A 19,075-nucleotide genomic window follows, 5' to 3' on the forward strand; every position below is an offset into this window, starting at 1 on the left:
CTCTTGCTGATGAGAGAGGTCAGGTGACCTGTGTGGCAGGAACGGTTCGAGCTAATATGAAGGCATCGGTAACTTAAATAACCACTCTTTACAACCGTGGTGAGCAGAAAAGCATATCAACGTGCACATTATGACAGACCTTGAAGCAGATGGGCTACAACAGCAGAAGACCACATCGGTTTCATCCAAGAACAGGTATCTGAGACTACAGTAGGCACATCTCATCAACAGTGTGTTTCTGCCAACAGAATTGGATGTTTTTTGTTTTTCGCACCTTTCTAACTAAACTCTCAATACTGTTGTGCGTGAAAATCCCATGACATCAGCAGTTTCTGAAATACCCAAACCAGCCCTTCTGGTGCCAACAAACATGCCTATCACATTTTCTGCATGATTTTATGTATTGTGCTGCTGCTACATGATTGGCTGACTGGATAAGTGCATGAATGTCCAGGTGTACCGGTGTTCCTAATAAAGTGGACGGTGTATATGATATGCATTAAAAGACCTGTGGTTAAAAGAGTAATAAAAGAATTATACAAGACAGAGCTCAAAAAACAGGCCTAGCCACTCATAACCGCTGATTTTGAGTACACGCCTGCTAAACTGAGCTGCCTCTGCTTTTGCCGACACTGCCGATTGCTATGGCAACCATGCTGTTTACCTCCAGTCGTTTGTGTGCATGATAGCGTACAATGCGATAAAATCAGCGGGGACGGAGATGAAAGCACAGGCACTCACACGGGAGGCTTTCCAGCTCTCATGGGACCGCCGTTCACGTTCACAAAAATAGGTGTAACAAGCAGCAAAGCCCTATTAATTCCAGACTCTGACCTGCTTTTCTAAGCGCAAGCGGAACGACGGGGATTCAGCCGGGTCTCAGAGGTGCTCGAAGATGCTCGTCCACCTCGACTTCATAAACGGAGCAGCAGAGATCATCATAACTAAACCAAACTTGTTTTTCTTAAGTGGATATGTTTATTGTAACGCTGACAAGATTTTCGCGGAAAGACTGCAGAGCTGGAAGGCGGGTAATCCCGTTACTGTATAAGGAGAAAACCTTTGCGGAAAAAAATGCTCAAACTATTTTAAACAATTTCGACAATAAGAGCGAGAGAGGTCTTCCGTTTTATCTGCACGGCCCAAGATGTACATCAAAGGCCTCATAAGTCCTGCTTCTTGTCAGAACGGAGCTACTTTGCCACAGCAAATGCTACAAAAATGACTGAAATAAAAACACTCCTTAAAAAAGAAAGAAAGAAAGCTCTCTCATGAAGTCAGTCTGTCACGGCTCTCCAGACTCTCCATGTCTTCTTGTTTAATGCGGAGCTTCTGTTTATGTGCCAGAATGATATCATGCCCAATCAAGTGGTGTTTCAAATCCTAATAATGCTGTTGGAAGTGCATTATTTGTGTGAACGTGTGCAGACTGTAATCAGCCTGCCAGAGTGGGGAAGTGGCTGTTAATGACTGCTTAGATTGGCATGTCCTGTCCTCTCCTTCTCTCTCTCTCTCCCTCTCTCTCTCTCTCTCTCTCTCTCTCTCTCTCTCTTCATTTTCTCATTCTCTGACAGACAAGGTATACACAGAAATTGTAGGAGATGACATATGCGTTCATCACCTGGCATTTTACCGCAAGCAGAATGTTCTAGAAACAAACCAAACCACTCCTATTTCCCAACATAGATCTGCTGCTTGCTGCTTTCTATAGGAAATATGTTCCTGTATGTTCAGCTATACTGAGAGACTTGTGGCATCTGTCTATAAATCTATAACCTGATCCCCGGTCCAGCCTCGCAGTCATGCAGGGTGTTAGTGGTGTAATGTGGGGAATTCATTCGCCATTTCAGCATAGCTTGACTGACAAGGACAAAACCCCCATCATATGGTGAGTTAATTAACATAAAATAGGCATGGGAAATGCCAGGATTGTAAGAGATTATTTTTCATTATTTAGCATGCTTCACAGTTTCATATCTCTTCTTCTCTGTCCTTAAAAAGAACCTCTATAAGATCATAACCTACTTGGCAGATTAATTGACAAGGCCGGGCTCTTGGCATATGCCTGCATGAACTCTCTGTGTCCCTGTTTCCAATGGAAGTCTGTATCCACAGCTCCATGTATGTATGTATGTATGTATGTATGTATGTATGAGTGTGTGTGTGTGGGTGTGTGTGTGTGTTCCCTGCCCCCTACTCATACACACACAAAAATGCACAAGCACCGACCTCCCACACCTGAAATAAAAATAAAACAGTGCTATTCTGTTTTTATTTTATGAATTTACAGCTTGCAGGACGTGTGTGTGTTTCCATGCTCCCCTGAGGGTGTGAACGTGGGCTCAGGGAAGCCAAGCGGAAAGCCACTGATGGACCAATCCTCCAGTCCCCGGCATCTGGCCCCCTCTTTCACTTTTATTACACAAGAATAACAATAAGCAGGTCCGCGACCCCGTGTCCAGATTTGCCGTAATTTTTTCCAACAGTCTGTGCTGATGCTCCAAATTTCCATTTTCTGCATGCATATTTAATTGAGTTTTGTCCCAGTGGTGCGGAAATGATTTGTTTTTTGCTCTCTGTTCACTTGACTCCTCTTCGGAGTTGGTAACCCTGATTAAGACGTTCGCGTTAATTTCCCAGCGCACACCTTTTTTTTGTGCATTAATGGTTCTGATCGTCTAATTAAAACTTCTCAGCTTCACCGCTGATCACCGCTCGTTGTGCTTCTGACCTGAAGTTTTAATTGCCGCGTCAGAGGCGATAATAATAATTTCTGGGTTCTGATGATTAAAAACAATGCCATTGCTGACTGCATTTTAAAGGGATAGGAGTCAGGGGAAGAGGGTGTTGTTGGGGTACTGAGTGAGGCGGGAATGTTCTTATGGGGTGAATACCAGCCCATTTCCCAGAAGAAAAACACAGATGGATTTCTTGTTTCTTAGCAAGTTTTGGAGGAAAAACAGGCTTGTTGGGCTTTTGTACTTGAGGGTGGCTTACTTTTACTTTCATATGAAAGAATAGCAAAAGACATTCAGTTGACAAAAACACAAACGCACACACGCGACTGTCCTACTAAACTTGTGAGGACCTTTCACTGACAATTATTATTGCAGTTAATTAATGGTATGCCTACATACCATAGTGCCTAAACCTGGCACTAACCTTAACCGCAGTAACTAAAAGTAATAAATAAAAACTAAAAAGAAGCCAAATCTCCTCACAAGGTCAAAACTGACAGATATGCCTGTCCTTGTGGGGATCAGGATATAAAAATATAAAAAAACACATTAGTTACTTTTGGATTTTTCTGGAGCTACTGAATTATACTTCACAAAATAGTATCTAATAGTGGTTGAAAATCACTACATTGAATTTAAGTAAGCTATTAGCACAGAGGGCTTATGGGCCAAATAAAATGTGAAGTGACGCTATAAAAGAATGCTGAAACGTGTGGTATTTCATGCACACCCACTTCACTTCCCTGTCCTCTTTTATCTGATGGATTCTAATAAATTTTTTAGATTCCACTGCAGGAATCAATCCTTAGTCTGAGGATGCACATCGAGACAAAACAATTATGCTCAACATATAAATGCACCAAAACACTTTTTCACTCAAACAACAAATGTTTGAAGTCCCAAAATCTGAGGACATCAACAAAGACGAAGGCAGACACACAGACAGACACAAATCTGTTTTATTATTAATCAGCTGATGCTTGTAGTGTGTTTTTGCTATCAATAAAGCACTTATTGCTTTTAGTCTTGGATGTGACCTTGCACGCTGCATGCTGTCTTTGAGCCGACCTTGAGGGACCTGCTTTGACTTCTCAGCGAACCTCTCTCTCTCTCTCTCTCTCTCTCTCTCTCTATACCCCCCTCCTCCTGCTCTTGCAGACAGGAGCCTTCAGCCAAGTACAATACTCCAGCCAGGGACCGCTGCGACTAGCACAAACAAACAAGCCCTGAAAAAACAAAGGCACACACGGACACACACCATGCAGCACAATGGATACAAAATGCCACTGTATATTTTTAAATGCAAAACGGAAAAGGAAATATGCTGTAAGGGGAGCAATTAGGCCGCAAAATCACAATTCTAAGAAAAAAATTCTTATGGAAAAAAAAGAAGAGTGCTCAATACACTCAACAACGTGAGAGATGAACTTTGTTAGTGACCCTGAGCTTATCTAATAAACTTTTAGCTTAGATGATTGTTGCACAACTAAGGAACGAAGGTATGAAGACTGAAGAACAGGAAGTCAGACTGGCAAAATACTTTAAAACAAAAGTTCTAAAGCCTTTTGGAATTTGATCTCAGGAAAAACATGAACAAAGTTGAACAAGCTATATATATATATATATATATATATATGTACAGTGCAAAAGTCTTAGGCACCCTATTTTTTTAGTACAAACTTTGTTATAGATTTTTATTTTATGACTTCTACATTATTGATTCAGTACAAAAACATTTTAGATTTCCAAACATTAGTTTTCCAGCACAAAATTAAGTGTTACAGAAAAATGTTTGTATGTCAGTAAAGAAAGCAGCATATTACATAAGAGACACTTTTCAGACAAAAAAACATAATGAAGGCTGCTGGGTTTTGCTGCAAAAATAAGAAGCAAGTGTGATAGTCAAAGTCTCCAGAAGAACTGTGTCTGGTGTATATATACACACACACACACACACACACACACACACATATATATATATATATATATATATATATATATATATATATATATATATATGCACTGCTTTTATATATGAAATTGGATAAAAGTAAAATGAATATATATATATATATATATATATATATATATATATATATATATATATATATATATATATATATATATATATATATTCATTTTACTTTTATCCAATTTCATATACATCCCTGAACCTTAATCTTCATAACTGCTGATACAAATGGAGTCGTGCAAATTATTATTTTGCAAACATGAAACCATTGGCATTCTACTATTTACAGTTTTTTTTTAAATTCATTAGTAGATCTGACTGAAACAATCTATAGCATTTAGCTTCTGTGTAAAAGCAGTGCTTCAGATGGAGCCAGATTGAGTGCGACCCTGGCGGTTGAGGTTAATTAGCCACATTGGCAGCTCAGAGCTTGGTGGCAAGACCTCTGTGAGGAGCTGGCAGCAGGTTTGGCAGCAGGTTTGGCAGCAGGGCATGGCAAAGGCACTGCACAGAGCCTCCCGACACCTCTCGAGGGTCCTTAAGCTGATATTCATACAGATTAACTGCTTGAGTTGGTTGTATTGCCGGCACAAGGAACCGTGCCCAGTGCCGATGCATAGGATGAGCTCAAGAGCTGGAGGGAGGAGGGACGGCGGAGAGGTCGGCCGCTGCTTGGTGTCAGAGTGTGTCACTCAGAGTCATTATCTGATAGGATATATTTCATTTAGCGGTTTCCGGGGCCACACTGCTGAGCAAGCCAAGCCACCATTAGGGCGCCATCCTCCAGGGGGAACACAGCACAAGCTGCTCGATTAGTTATCAATTAGGAGTGCAGAAACCTCCACCTGCCGTCCATGTGAGAGTCAGAGAGAGAGAAAGCGAAAAGACCTGGACCCACCAGCAGAGAGCCAAGGATGTACATGGCCATCTTAAAAAACACAACTTAACCTTTCTCCCTTTCTCCATCTCTCTCTTTCTCTCTCATTGACTCAGCTTTTTTTTCGTAGCTATAAACCACCATCATCCAAATGAATATCAATCACCTTTGTGCTGAACCTAAAAACTGTGTTTAGACGTTTGGCTATGCCACCACAATCACCACAATGAATTGTGGCATTTCTTAAACAAGCATCTCAACTTTTTAACAGCCTATATTTAAAATTAAATAAGGCAGAGCAACAAAGCTTTTAGTAAGATGCAGCTTGACGGGAAGCACGTCCTTTAAGAAAGAAGGGGAAAATTAAACAGGGTGGCTTTTCTTTGGAAACATTTCCAGCTCACATGGAAAGCTTAATTGATTTCCAAGGTTACCTCTTAAAATTTGTTTTGCGGCTCCCTGCGCTCACACGCGTTCAATGTTTTTAAAGCAATTTCCTCAAATTCTGCCTGCCCACTGCAGGTCCCTGCGTCTTCTGCATGAGATGAGAGGAGGAGGTGACTTTAAGCAAAAAAAACTGCATTTCCAGACAGGAAGCCTTGCTGACAACTTCGATCCCCGGCCACCATTAAAACATTTGCTGTGCTTCACAGACTTTGCCATTCTTTTTTTCCCCTTCCTCTCTCTCTTTCTTATTTAATGCAGGCAGGAATGAGTTACAGGTGTCCTCTAAATGTCTGCTGCATCAGGTATATGAGAAAGGAATTTCTGTGTCCTGTGTCCTTCTTCTTACAAAGACAAAAACAAGTCGCCAGATAGGAATATCTTACACTTTTAGCTTTGTGAGGACATTTAGGTGGCTCCCACACAGAAAACTGCATTTTTACAGGAAAAAAAAAACCTATAGAAAGTAGGAGTAGGCAGAGCATTAATTAGGTACATTAATAATTATGTCAGTGGAAGTGTCCTCAGAAGGATAGTAAGACAACCGTGTGTGTGTGTGTGTGTGTGTGTGTGTGTGTGTGTGTGTGGCCCCTAGGCTGTAGGTCATGTCTAATTCATGTTGGTTTATTTGTCTATAATGACAGTATATTCATCTGCATACACGGTATATTAAAAACTACAGTTTGAAATATAAGTTAGAAGTAAAAACTTCTATTCTTCTGTTGTGATTTAAATGTTTCACAAATTCAAACAGGTATCTGTGTTTTGTTAAAAAAAGAGCAAAGAAAAAAAAGCTTGAGGAGGTAGAGTGCTGCTTTACTGAAACTGTGTGCTATTTTGGTCAGAGAACACATAAAGGAAGTGTTGCTGGCTGACTCAAACAAAGAATTTGCTTTTGATAAAACCACAACACCTTCTTGTATATTCTACACTAAAACATTTTGGTTTCCTGATTTTATTTATGCAGTATAGCCTCCTGCAAACTGAAGCAACACAACAAGTAAACAGCACAACAGCCTTTTTTCTTCTCTGCAGCACAGAAATGTGCAAGTAAAGTGGTGGTGACAAAAACAGCAGGAAGAACCAAAATCATTAACACTGTCTTTTTTTTGCATTGACCTAAATGTCATGAATGCACTGAAGCTTATGATGAGCTTCAGACAAGTGTAGGTTGCAATTTTGCCTTTCGTCGGCATTAGGGTTTGCCTTATTATTATTTTAAAGTGAAAACGGATACTCCGCTGAAGTGCAAATTTGATGAATTACTGTAGCAGATTGCTGTTATTAATTATTAAAACATATTTTATAAATATTCAAGTCTGTCATGCATCTAATAATGAAGGCTTTGGAGAAGGTTACTTCCAGCACGCATCCTAATGTGTCAGAAATATCACTTTTAATCAAGGCTGTGTCAGGGTGTGCATCTGAACTCTAAAAATACAATCACTGGGTGAACTCTTTCACTCACTCACTTGCTCACTCACTCACTCACTCACTCGCTCACTCACTCGCTCACTTGCTCACTCACTCATTAACTCACACATTCACTCTCTCGGTCCATCCCTCTCACTCCCTCTGCCATACTGAGTGACCACCTCTTTCCTGTGCTCATCCTAAAGGAATGTGTGTTGTACGTGAGGAATATTTATTGAGGAATAATGCATTGATGCTGATCTACCTTCTGGACACACCTAATCCCAGTGCTAGTGCAGCCATATGGTGCGATGCATATTCATACGGCTGTGCCTGCGCTGCCGCAATGCTTAAGCGCCTCTCCACAAACTTCAAATAGGATGAGAAGAAAAGCAAAGATAAAGTTTTCCCCCTCTGCGATCTTTATCCCTTTATTCTTTCTATTTCCTTTTTCTTTTGTCTTCGAGATGAGGATGGGTGCTGAAGGCTGGTCCCAATGTGAGTATGTGTGTGTATGAGTGTGTGTGTGTGTGTAGCGGGTGTCAGGCTGTGGGTAAACTGCGCTGTCAGGTGGGCTTGCCGCTCTCTCCCCAGCAGGGTAAATTTCAGCCAAGAGCGATGGGGAGATTAACACTGTCAGAACTGCAACACTAACCCTTCATTATCAGAGCACCAGGGCCTGAAGCGCACACACACACACATACACACACATACACACACATGCACACACATGCACACATAAACACACTGGCCTCCACTGCCTGGGCACAGAGCTAGTAATTACCAAAGCAACCTCTCAGTGTGTTTCTCTCTTTTCTACCTCAACAGTTTTTCCACCTTCTTAATGTCTGTCATCCTCCCTCGTCTTCTCTCTAACTCCTCTCTCCACACCTTCTATTTTCCACTCGTTCTCCTTCTCTCTCTTTCTGCCACGTGTTCCACTCTCCTCCGCCGTATCCCATGCCGAAGCATGGTGCCAGCCTTTTGCCAGGTGGCGTGACACACTTGTCAGCGAGCCAGGCACGGTGGCAGCGTGTGTGCGCTGTATTAAGTGCTGCTTTATCAAATTAGTTTGGTATCCAGCTGATGCGTAATAAAGGTACAGCGAAGCCCCCGCTGCTTCCCAGACATCAACCCACAACGTGAGAGCCAAACCTGGGGACTGGCACCAGCCTGGGTACCAGCCTGGACACGCGCCACACCTTTTCCCACTGATCAGCTTATGGCGTCCTGGGCACACCAATAACACCGTGTGAGAGAGCCTGAACAAACGATACGGCGGCAGCTGCTCTAACAGGTAGCGAAAGATGAAAAGCTCCGTGCAGCAGCAGCGCTTTATCAGACACAGCAACAAGCGCTTTTGTTTTCACGCAGGGGCCTTATGCGAGGTGATGGACTGCTGCTGCACATTTTCAGCAACGTCATCTTTTCAAAGGATGTTTTCGGCATTGCTCTCTCATGGGGAGGATGGAGAGATCAAACAGAAGGGAAGGAGGAAAAAAATGGACTACCTGAACAATATACCTCCTAGCACTTTGTCTTTTACGCAAATAATGCAAGTTGCAAAGCCTCAGAAAAGGTGGAACATGGGAACAAGACTTCAGAGGGCTTCAAGTGTATGGAGGAGTTGTGTGTGTCAGATACGTGTGGAAAGTGAGGAGGTAAAAAGCAGAACGGAAGGTACTACAGTACAGATCATAACTAATCAGAGGCCATGAAAGAGTATCTCTTCTTTCACACAGATTAGAAATGAGTACATCAGAAGCCTTTCTTTCCACATGTCCAACTCAAAACAACTCAATTTTTATTGTTTGGACTTTTGTTCTCTGATTATTAAAGTACCTCTGTACTCGAAAAACGACTGATTTTTGTAAAAACAGTAAACATCTTTAGCGTGGCTGACTCCTGTTATCAAACTTGTTAATATTGTGCTAAATTTACTTTTTTAAATGACTCTCTCAGACTTTCTGTTAAAAATTGACTTAGAAAGTGTTACGTTGAGGTCAGTTTGTGATGTCACAAAATGAACCTATCATGCTTCATATGCAAATTAATAGAGGATGACATCATACTAGGAAACTCTGAGCATCAGAACAAGTATGCCAAGCTAGACAGTTATCTAACTTAGCTAATATTAGTGAATAGCAAAATAGTTTTGCTTGCTATAGTTTTTGACAGTTAAATAAATGTTTAATAAAAAATTACAGAGATAACTTTAGTGCAAATTGAGAATCAGATACTGAAATCCAACTTGTGACAAATAGGAACTAGTTTATTAGCAGTTAACTCTTCCTGAAGGCTGTTCAGGAAAAAGAAAGGGTATAGGACAGTCTTCAGGAAAGAGGGCTTGGTAACATGGTAAGCTGAAATTATTTGTCTTATTAACTTCAAGAGTGAGAAAAAGAAAGGCTGGTGGGGGAATGACTGTTTATAGTTGCTATGACATAAATTATAACAGGAAATAACTTTACAACAAAAGATATGACGTGTCATTCTTTAATAAAAAAATTCATTTTTAGTGTTGGCAAATTGCCATGATATAAGAGGAATAAAACTTAAGGAAAAAATGACAAAAGGCAAAGATTTATTCCTCACTTAAATTATTAATTATCTTACCTAGGTTTTTTAGAAGTTTTAAAATGAGCACTTCAGGTGAACGTCGGGCTATAAATGACTCGGCCTAGCCGCAATGCTCTGCGTGGGCGTCTTCTAGCCACAAGTATAGTGTCATTAATGATGTGGTAGGAAGAGCCTGGACTTCAACAGGTGCCACCAGCTACATGTTCATTAAACAATAGCAGCCTTGCTGTCAACAAGCCTAGTCTTCAATTTAACACACGTAGCTGAAAAAACAGTGTGAAATCATGTTCTTGTGCAGAGTTATAGAGGAAGAGGTTTGAGTGCGGCTGAGACAGTAATCTGAAGGGTTTCAGCGAGCAGAAACAAAGCCAAACAAAGCTCTCTCTGCAATATGAGTTTGGTTAGCCTGAGAGTTAGAGCATGAGTTATGGCTCCTGGGCTGCTGGGGAAGCTTGTATTTATGGGGGTACTGAGTGAGTGTTAAATCCCTGCTAAGAAATAAAGTCGTCCCTGAGCGAACTGGGGAAACATTTCACTCAGTCTAAAAGGTGGTTTGGAAAAAAAGGGCCATTCCTCTTCTGCAGGGAAGTGCTATTCCTTATTCTGTGCTGCGAGGAAAAAATATATAGAGATGGAGGGATATCAGATTGAAGTCGCATGAATCTTTAAAGTGGATTTGAATCCTGCTGAAGGCAAACATGCTCAGGGGATGAAGAAATGAGACCAATTCCTCTAAAATGGCACCGTTTCTGAGTATGTTTGTCAAATGTATGCAAACCTGTTTGAGTGTGGTTTCAGAAAAAAAATCACTAACCCAATACCTGAAACTGCGCCAGTAACTTGCAATTGAATGCAAAACAAATTCTAGGAAAATGCAAAGTGTCTCTTGCATCCCCTGTGGTTCCTTCACCTCTCCTCGAGTTAAAAGCCTCCCTCCCCTGCGCTCCCCCAACCCCCAAGCAGTAATCACAATTATTCCTTAAAAAGGCTCTATTTCTGCATTAAGCTAAAAGGACTATATCTTGTTCCACCCCTCTGAGTCAGGGCCGCCTCACTTACCCTAAGTATCTCAATAAATCAGCAGTTACTGTTAACATGTACTCCACAATTCAGTCATCAATCTCCCGCGGCTCAGAGCGAAAACAGGGGAAATATCTGCTTAGTAAAATCTCGCGCAAGTGTGTGCACGGACGGAAACGCAAACACGCCTACACACGCAGACACACACACACACACATACACACACACGCTCACACACAAACAAACAAAACAATCCACTGGGACATCGGAACCGTTGCCAGATCACCACAGAAACGTGAACCCAATTCATGCCTGATCTCACCTTCACTGAAGGCTCAAGTCTGTTGGCAAGAGAAACAAATCAACAAAGATGGAAAAAGAACAAACATTCTCCACTCATCTGTCTATTTCTCGGTCTATATGGCCTCTGTTTTTCAGGCCTGCGCTGAGCCCATTATGGCCTGAAACTTGAGAGGCTCCATGCAAATGTGTGTTTAGTTTTAGCGACACTGTATTTATTTAACAAAAAGGAAAGTTTAATTGAGAGGCGCACTGGATTAAGCCAGAACACCGCACATCCGAGCCAAATGCAGGCACAAATACAAACCCCTCTGTGCTCCCTGGTGCTCGGCAAAATCCTTAGAACATCTGTATCTAAGCGAGCGGCTGAGAGCTCACTCCATGCTAGCAGGGAGCCGCTTAGCTGGGCAAATAACACCACATGTCAGCGAGCTGAGAAATTCAGTGCCATCCTTCTCACAGGCCTGGGTGGTAATTAAGAACAACAATTTGAGACAAAAAGTACACAATGGCTAATCCAAAACCAACACAAACCGAAACTGCAGAAGATTAGACATCTGAACGATTAGTTCTCAAGAACTCTTCATTTGTTGAAGAATTAGGCCTGTTTCTTTATATCACTCCTGTGGAACACGATTTGAATAAAATATTTAAAAAATGCCAGTAAGCTTGACATTAAGTTTTCTGAATTTTTAAACAAGAACATTTTGCAGTCTTATTTCACTTCTTCTTTTTTTCCAGAAGTTAGAGAATAATCATTAGGTTTTTTGTCGATTTTTTTATCAGTTTTGTGTGGGTTGACTTGCACACACAGTGGAATTATCACACATTCTGACATCACACCTGACCCTAGCAGCACCTCAGCCAGTGTGTGTGTGTGTGTGTGTGTGTGTGTGTGTGTGTGTGTGTGTGTGTGTGTGCGCACATGTCTAGAGTTCGCTGTGAGTGTGTGTTGTGTCTGGCTCGAGCCTTACCTGGCAAGAGACGGCCCTCCTGTTTGCGTCTCACCTCTCCCTGACGCTCGGGCGGAATTCTCTCCACGAAGCACGGCATTTTTTCCCCCCGTCTCCCCACACGCCTCCACGGCTAGGCTGCACTCGCACTCGTCCCCACACTCTCTCCCTTGCTCCTTGTGTCTCTCGCACTCGTGCATGCAGCACAGATGTCAGGGCTGTGCGTGTTTACCCACTTTACCAGTAGGGGTCCTTCACCACCCTCTGCTCTCTACCTCTACAGCCGTTATGGAAAAAAAAGGCCCGGAAGAGAGAGCGAGATGGAGATAGAGAGAGGCCACTTAAGCTGCTCTCTCCAGTGTGCCGAGCGCGTGGCTGACTGTCCAGGCTGGATGAGAACACGGCAGGCGAGCCCACTCCGCTAGGCTCCAGCCTCTCAGATTGAGTTACACAGAGTCAATGAGCGAGTAGCAGCCATGGGCAGGGGCAATATCATGGATACAGAGAGAGAGAGAGAGAGAGAGAGAGAGAGAGAGAAAGGGAGGGAGGGAGAGACCATGCACGGCTGCTGTTGACACTGATAACATGTGCCACAAACTCTACACTCGCTACACCGAAAGCAGATGCCCTGCTCTCACATTTCACCATCTCACCCCATGATGGTGGCTTTTTTGTCCCCAAGTGATTCATTTAGACGAGAAAACAAGCCTCCGTCCGAGTCATTGACACACGCCTGCCAGATTCGCAGGCTCCGAGTTATTGTTTAGCAAGGAATTTCAAGTTTCTCTCCTACATGCGGGCCACTTTTCACATCGCAATATTAATGTCAGGCCTCGCAGCTGCCCTGATGACAGCTCTCTCCCGCTGAGACAGCGGACTCAGACAGAAGAATTTGAGACTAAGCCTCAAATTAATATCGCGAACCGGACCGCCCCCAAACTGCACATTACCGTAAGTGGAAGGTTTCAAGGGTGACCTGAAAAACTATTATTCATCAAATACTAGGTGTGTCCGTCCTGAGGAAATAATGTGGAACGAGAGCAGGGCATCAACTCAAATGGGAGGGTGAGCTGTGTGTGATAGAGGGCTTTGTGTGCTCTCACCCAGGGACGATCAGTGTGTGTCTGTCTCATACGCTGCATAATACCTACACAATACATACATGCATACACGCATGCTATCTTTGACCCACAGTTTGTCCACACACTCCCTTAAGCTTTATTGAGTTCTACTCACGTTTATGGCTTAACAGCAGCAGATTGTACCATAACCGGGATCAGGATACAAGTCTTAGGAGATGTCGCTCGGCCCCATGCCCTCAGCTTTAATTTGCTTACTGCTCTGAACAGGATAATGACAGCTGCTAACAGGACATGTTATCCTGGATCTCAATGATAGCGTTGAATTAAACAAACTGACTGTGAGACAGGTTCGACTCGTTTTTATCACTTTTCAATAAACAATGCAGGGTAGTGCTGTGTTGTATTATTTGAAATAAAAGAGTGAGTCAGTGTGTCTTTCATCTAAACATCTGAAAATTCAGTTAAGCATCTTTTCTCAAGCACTACCAGACACAGAAGATAAGTCGCACGGACTTAATGACTCTTGATTTCTGAACTGACATGCCGTGTGCTTGACATCGTCCTGTCTTTTTCTGTTAAAGGTACACTTCTGCTGTCGTTGTGCTGGGATTTGCCCCGTTCTCTCTAAATGGCTTTTCTGACAACTGATCTGTAAATACAGCCACATCTGCAAGTTCCCCCTTTCTGTCCCTCTCTCCCCTCTGTTCTCTCTCACCCTCCCCTCTTTAGTAGCAGCAACCCGGACCTGTACAGCAACACACACTCACACACACATATACACTTCCACTGTGGTCCTGTAGCAGGACCCCCCTCCTTTCACACCACCCTCCCCCGCCCCATTCTCCATTCCCTGTGCCACTATAAAAACACAAATATGCCATAACTCAGCCCGGCCTGCCACGCAGCCTCCATCTTGCCCTTTACCAGGGGGCCTCTCAGGAAGGTCACCAACAAATGGTTTTCCGATTGACTGCCCCTGAAATAATTTTTTTGCGTATTAAAACCTGAATCTGCACTTTCTGCCCTGCACACTTTTCTAATTATTCGGGTGTCCTTGGGATAGACACAGATCCTTCACACCAGAGAAACAAGCACTAGGACCTGCCATGCAGCCGCCACAAATGTCCCCTCACTCTCCCCTCCTCTCTCTCCCTCCCTCTGTCTTTCCTGCCCCCCCACCTGCCCTCCTCTCATCTGCTTCTCGCTTTACAGCCCCCCCCCCAATCTGTTTTCAAAGCGTGTCTGTCCTTTATTAAATTGTTTTCTTTTCCACATTATCAGTTGCCATGGAGACCTCATCTCTCGGATTATTTGAATTTCATTATATCTATTGATTTGGGAGCATTTCATCTTTTTTATTGTTTTTCTGTCAATTTTCGAAACGAATAACCATCTAATTTGCGTCAGCGCTGATTACGTTCGTCCCTCAATAGAGGTCGGCAGCTGCGCCGGGGAAACAAATCAATGAAAAAACATCATAAAACTCGAAAGTACAATCAACCAGGATATGGGTGACATTCCGTGCTTGCTGAAACGAAGTCATCAAAAAATATATATATTTTTGTGCCTGTGCATGGTGTGTCTATGTGAGTGTGTGAGTGTGTGACATATGCGAGTGCCTATGTTTAGATGTGATCTATGCATTTCAAAAGGTATATGACTGATCCTCTATCTGAGCTTAATATCCTAAACTCAGTCTCCTTTTCAATATCCGCCCCACCCCACCCCCTGACTGAAACAAAAATGCTTACTTTGTGCTTAAATAATTTATGCAATTTTAGCATTTATATATAAATTTTTTAATAAGCTGCTTGGAGCAAAGTGGCCATTAACAAAACACACAGCTGCCCAATGGCCCGAGCTCTGCAGATCAATTGCGCTTTTTTATGACATGATAAAATGCTTTTAAAGCAATTTACACAAATATGGAAAAAAATGCTTCATAGGCTTCATTTATTCATAAGGCAGAGTATTAGAGGGAAAAAAAAGTCTTGTGAAAGCCAGCCATGGAAGATGGTCCAGGCCCTAACTGAAACGGACTAGCTGTCCTTTCTGCAAGGACATAAAGTTCCATTACCAATGCATGCAGTCAAAGGCAATTTAGCAAACACAGTGTGCAAAAGAAAACATCAGCATATTGGAGGTGCTCACGTATTAAGAGGTGTGTGCACTTTGTTTCCTAATTTCATGTGTAATGTGGGTTTCTCTAAAGGACATAATAATCATGCCAGACATCGCTAGAGCATGGGACAGGATGGATGGATGGATGGATGGATGAATAGATGTATGGGTGGATGAATGAATTGGTTGATGAGGATACATGGATGGGTGGATGGAAGGATGGCTGGATGGACATAAGAAAATAGATGAATAGATGGATGAGAAAAAAGGATGGATGGATAGATGGATGGAGATAGATGAAAAACTATACAGGTGAGTGTATGAGTGGGTGTATGGATGGATGGATGAAAACAGATGGATGGGTAGATAGATGTATGAGAAGATGGATGGATGGATGGTTAGGTGGATGGATAGAGATAGATTATTAGATGTATGGGTGAATGGAAAGGTGGGTGTATGGATGGATGGATGGGTGGATGGATGAAAATAGATAGGTGACTAGAAGGGTGAATGGGTGGATGGATGAGAATTTAGTGGTAGATGAATAGATGGATGGATGGATGGATGGATGGAGATAGATGAATAAATGGATGGTTGGATGCCATTGACACAGCACTAACACTGGAGCCTCATACTAATAATAATGTATTTTTAGAAACATTTCTTTCTTTCTACTTGTGTTTATACCTAATTTCCTGTGCATTAATACATGTGTTTAGGAGCATTTCCTTTCTCCCACTAGGTCTGCGAGTGCTGGGGCTAAGCAGTTTGCTAATCTCCTCTCCTCTTTTTTCTTTGCTTGCTCTCTTTATAAATGTGCTGCTGTGGGCAGTGTGTTCACGACACATGTCAACATTTGACAAAGCATTAGTTTGCGTCTACAATATTCCGTGCCTGGGCCTCTGAAATGAGGGAGCTAACAAATTAGCTTTTTATGTTTATTTGTGCGTAGGTGTGTCTGAGTGATGGCTGTGAGGGGAGGTGGAGGGAGAGGAGGGGGTGGTTTTGAAGGCGAAACAGGAGACAGAGAAGATGCAGGAGTCACGACTCCTCCTGATTGCTCCTACTGTCTATTGTGCAAAAACATGCCCCTCCCTGCCGTCGGCCCCCGACACCCGGCACACGAGACTGGATAAATACTATTTTATGTATCGCTATATGAATTCTGAGACAGTAATTACAATGTTCCTCTTTAGCTCCCACACAGCAGAAGTAGATCTGGGGCTCTGACAGCGTAAAAGTGCAGTTCCGTGTACTGTAAAATTGTAGGTGTATGAGACGCTTGACAGCACCGGCTCCTAAGTGGTGAACCTAACACCGCCACACACAGCCTCTATCGATTCGCTTTTTAAGCGCTACATTAATAAGTTGTAAAATAGGGGTTTAAAATCACCTGCTGTTTAGGAATGGTTAGATATTGATGGGATGTGTTCCCACAGCGTGATTTTGAGGTAAGCGTTGCAGTTTTGAGTTTTGCCACCCCAGCAGACAGCATCCCCCCCCTCCCCACCCCCCACCCCCATTTTATCAACGTGGCAACAATAACATACTTGTGTCCCAAAGCAAACATTCCCACAGTGAATAACAGGCTGTCTCGCACTCCATCCACCAGCAGCAATAAGCTCACACTGGACTGATCATGAACCACAACTTCCTACTCCAAAAGCCCTTCTGCTTGAGCTGATGTTCCCAAACTGCGTCTCTCCAAACTGACTCCAGCCACAACATTCGCCGACGTGACCTTACACATTTGAACATCATATACTCCTTACACAAGTAAATGTAAATGTAAATGTAAATATGCTAATAAAGTTACATTTTAAAAGTACATCTTTCAATTTTTTTTACTCAAGTGCTGTTGAATTCTCAATTTTGATTGGTCAGAAGATGTTGATTCGTTTTCTGCACCTGACAAGTAGTTCCGGCTGAATTTAAAATGACGTTTAAAATAAAGCACTCATTCTACTATAATATTGTTTCTTATTATTGTTAAATAAAAAACAGATTCAAAAGCATGTTGTTAATTAACAAAGGAAAATGTATAACTGATATGGTGAAGCTTTTGGTAAAGGGGATGTTTATGGAAGGAGTCTCCAGTGTCAGTGTAACAGTCAGTACATTTTCAGGACAGATGACTTTGGAGTTTCCAACAAGCTGTGATTTTGTCTTATTACAAAACACAGAAGAGAGGCTGGTGAGGGAATAATGGTTTTAAACTGCTATAACATGAATGAGAACAGGAACTAACTTTTCTCGCATATGTTCCACAACATTAAATGTAACTGTCAACTGTATATGGAAAAAAAAAAAAAAGGAACAAAACCTATAAAATGTTGTTCATTAATAAATTTATAATAGTAAACACTGAAAAATTGCTGTGGTATGAGATGAATAAAACTCACTGGGACATCACACCACTAGATTATTTTACTAGAACAGCCTGCACCATTCAGTTTTATTCTTTACTTACAGCATGCATGAAAAAGAAACACTGATTTTCCTTACTGATTACAAATTATAATGTATAACAGCTACACCGCTTATATCATAAACATTAAATAGCATTATAATAAATCCAAAAATACAAACTAGTTTAGATGCTAAGAGATGATGGATAGGTATCAGATCACCTGCATCTTATGAAATATGTTTTTTTTAACAATTTTTTTTAAATGTGAGAGAGGTTTTTTCAAGTTCTTCTTCATAAGTGTAAGATATTGTGCTTGCATGTTCATGCACAAACAGTCTATCTTACAAAAATCTAGAAATTTATGAATAAATACAGCATGAGATCCTTCACCCCATGTTCTTGTTGTCATTTCCATTAGAATTTAGCTTTGTTAGACGTTTTAATCCTTTTAAAGCGGTCTGATGCAATAAAAGTAAAAATAATCCCATTGTAACTTATGAAATACTGTATCTAGATTATACAGTAATGAATCTGTTTTGAAATGTAGTGAGTAGAAGGTAGAGATTTATTAAATTTAATTTAATAAAGTGAGTAAAAGTCAGAAGTATCAAGGGAATGAAAAACAGGAGGAAAATTGACTTTAGTACGGCAATGGAGTAATTGTAATCTGCACACCCACAATACACAGTTATTAGTAGTATTATTACTACTATTAGTACTAGTAATTAGTATTAATATAGATCATTTTGGAACAATTATACTTTTACTGATGACTTTATGCTTCTGTGTATTGAGGTCAGCGACATGTAGAGTTTCTATATATCAATTCTTTTGCACCCAGAGCCATTCTGTCAATCAATCACCTTCTAATTAAAATGATTCACTGAATGTGGCTGACACACACACACACATACACACACACACACACACACGCTGGATGGCTCAAAAAACGTACAGTAGGAGAAGTGCTCTCTGCCGCAGTAAAAAGCCACACCATTATGGTGCACTAACATAAAGGTGGGTTATGGCTGATAGTAGAGTGATCCGGCCCAGGCTTGCCCAGACCAACAGAGCAATAAAGTATCATGTCTGCGCACAGAGGCTTTAAAAAGCACAATTAAGGAGGAGGCAGGTTAATAATTAAAATGCATAATTATTGACCCCT

At 41.8% G+C, this 19,075-nt stretch overlaps 1 protein-coding gene across 4 annotated transcripts in view; it reads right to left on the minus strand.

Moving 5' to 3' along the window:
* casz1 (castor zinc finger 1) overlaps nt 1-19,075 on the minus strand; it is a 79,551-nt gene that overhangs the window by 37,702 nt on the left and 22,774 nt on the right. The window contains exon 1 of one of the 4 annotated variants that reach the window (XM_053240584.1): nt 12,319-14,088. The exons of 1 other annotated variant lie outside the window; for it this stretch is intronic. In XM_053240584.1, coding sequence (XP_053096559.1) covers nt 12,319-12,397 — 79 coding nt within the window. In that variant the 5' untranslated portion in view covers nt 12,398-14,088. Of the gene's footprint in view, nt 1-12,318; nt 14,089-19,075 lie in introns of those variants that run through there. 2 more of the 4 variants (XM_053240582.1, XM_053240585.1) reach the window with 2 other exon arrangements.

The sequence above is a fragment of the Pangasianodon hypophthalmus genome, chromosome 16, assembly GCF_027358585.1.
Source record: "Pangasianodon hypophthalmus isolate fPanHyp1 chromosome 16, fPanHyp1.pri, whole genome shotgun sequence".
Classification (NCBI taxonomy): Eukaryota; Metazoa; Chordata; class Actinopteri; order Siluriformes; family Pangasiidae; genus Pangasianodon; species Pangasianodon hypophthalmus.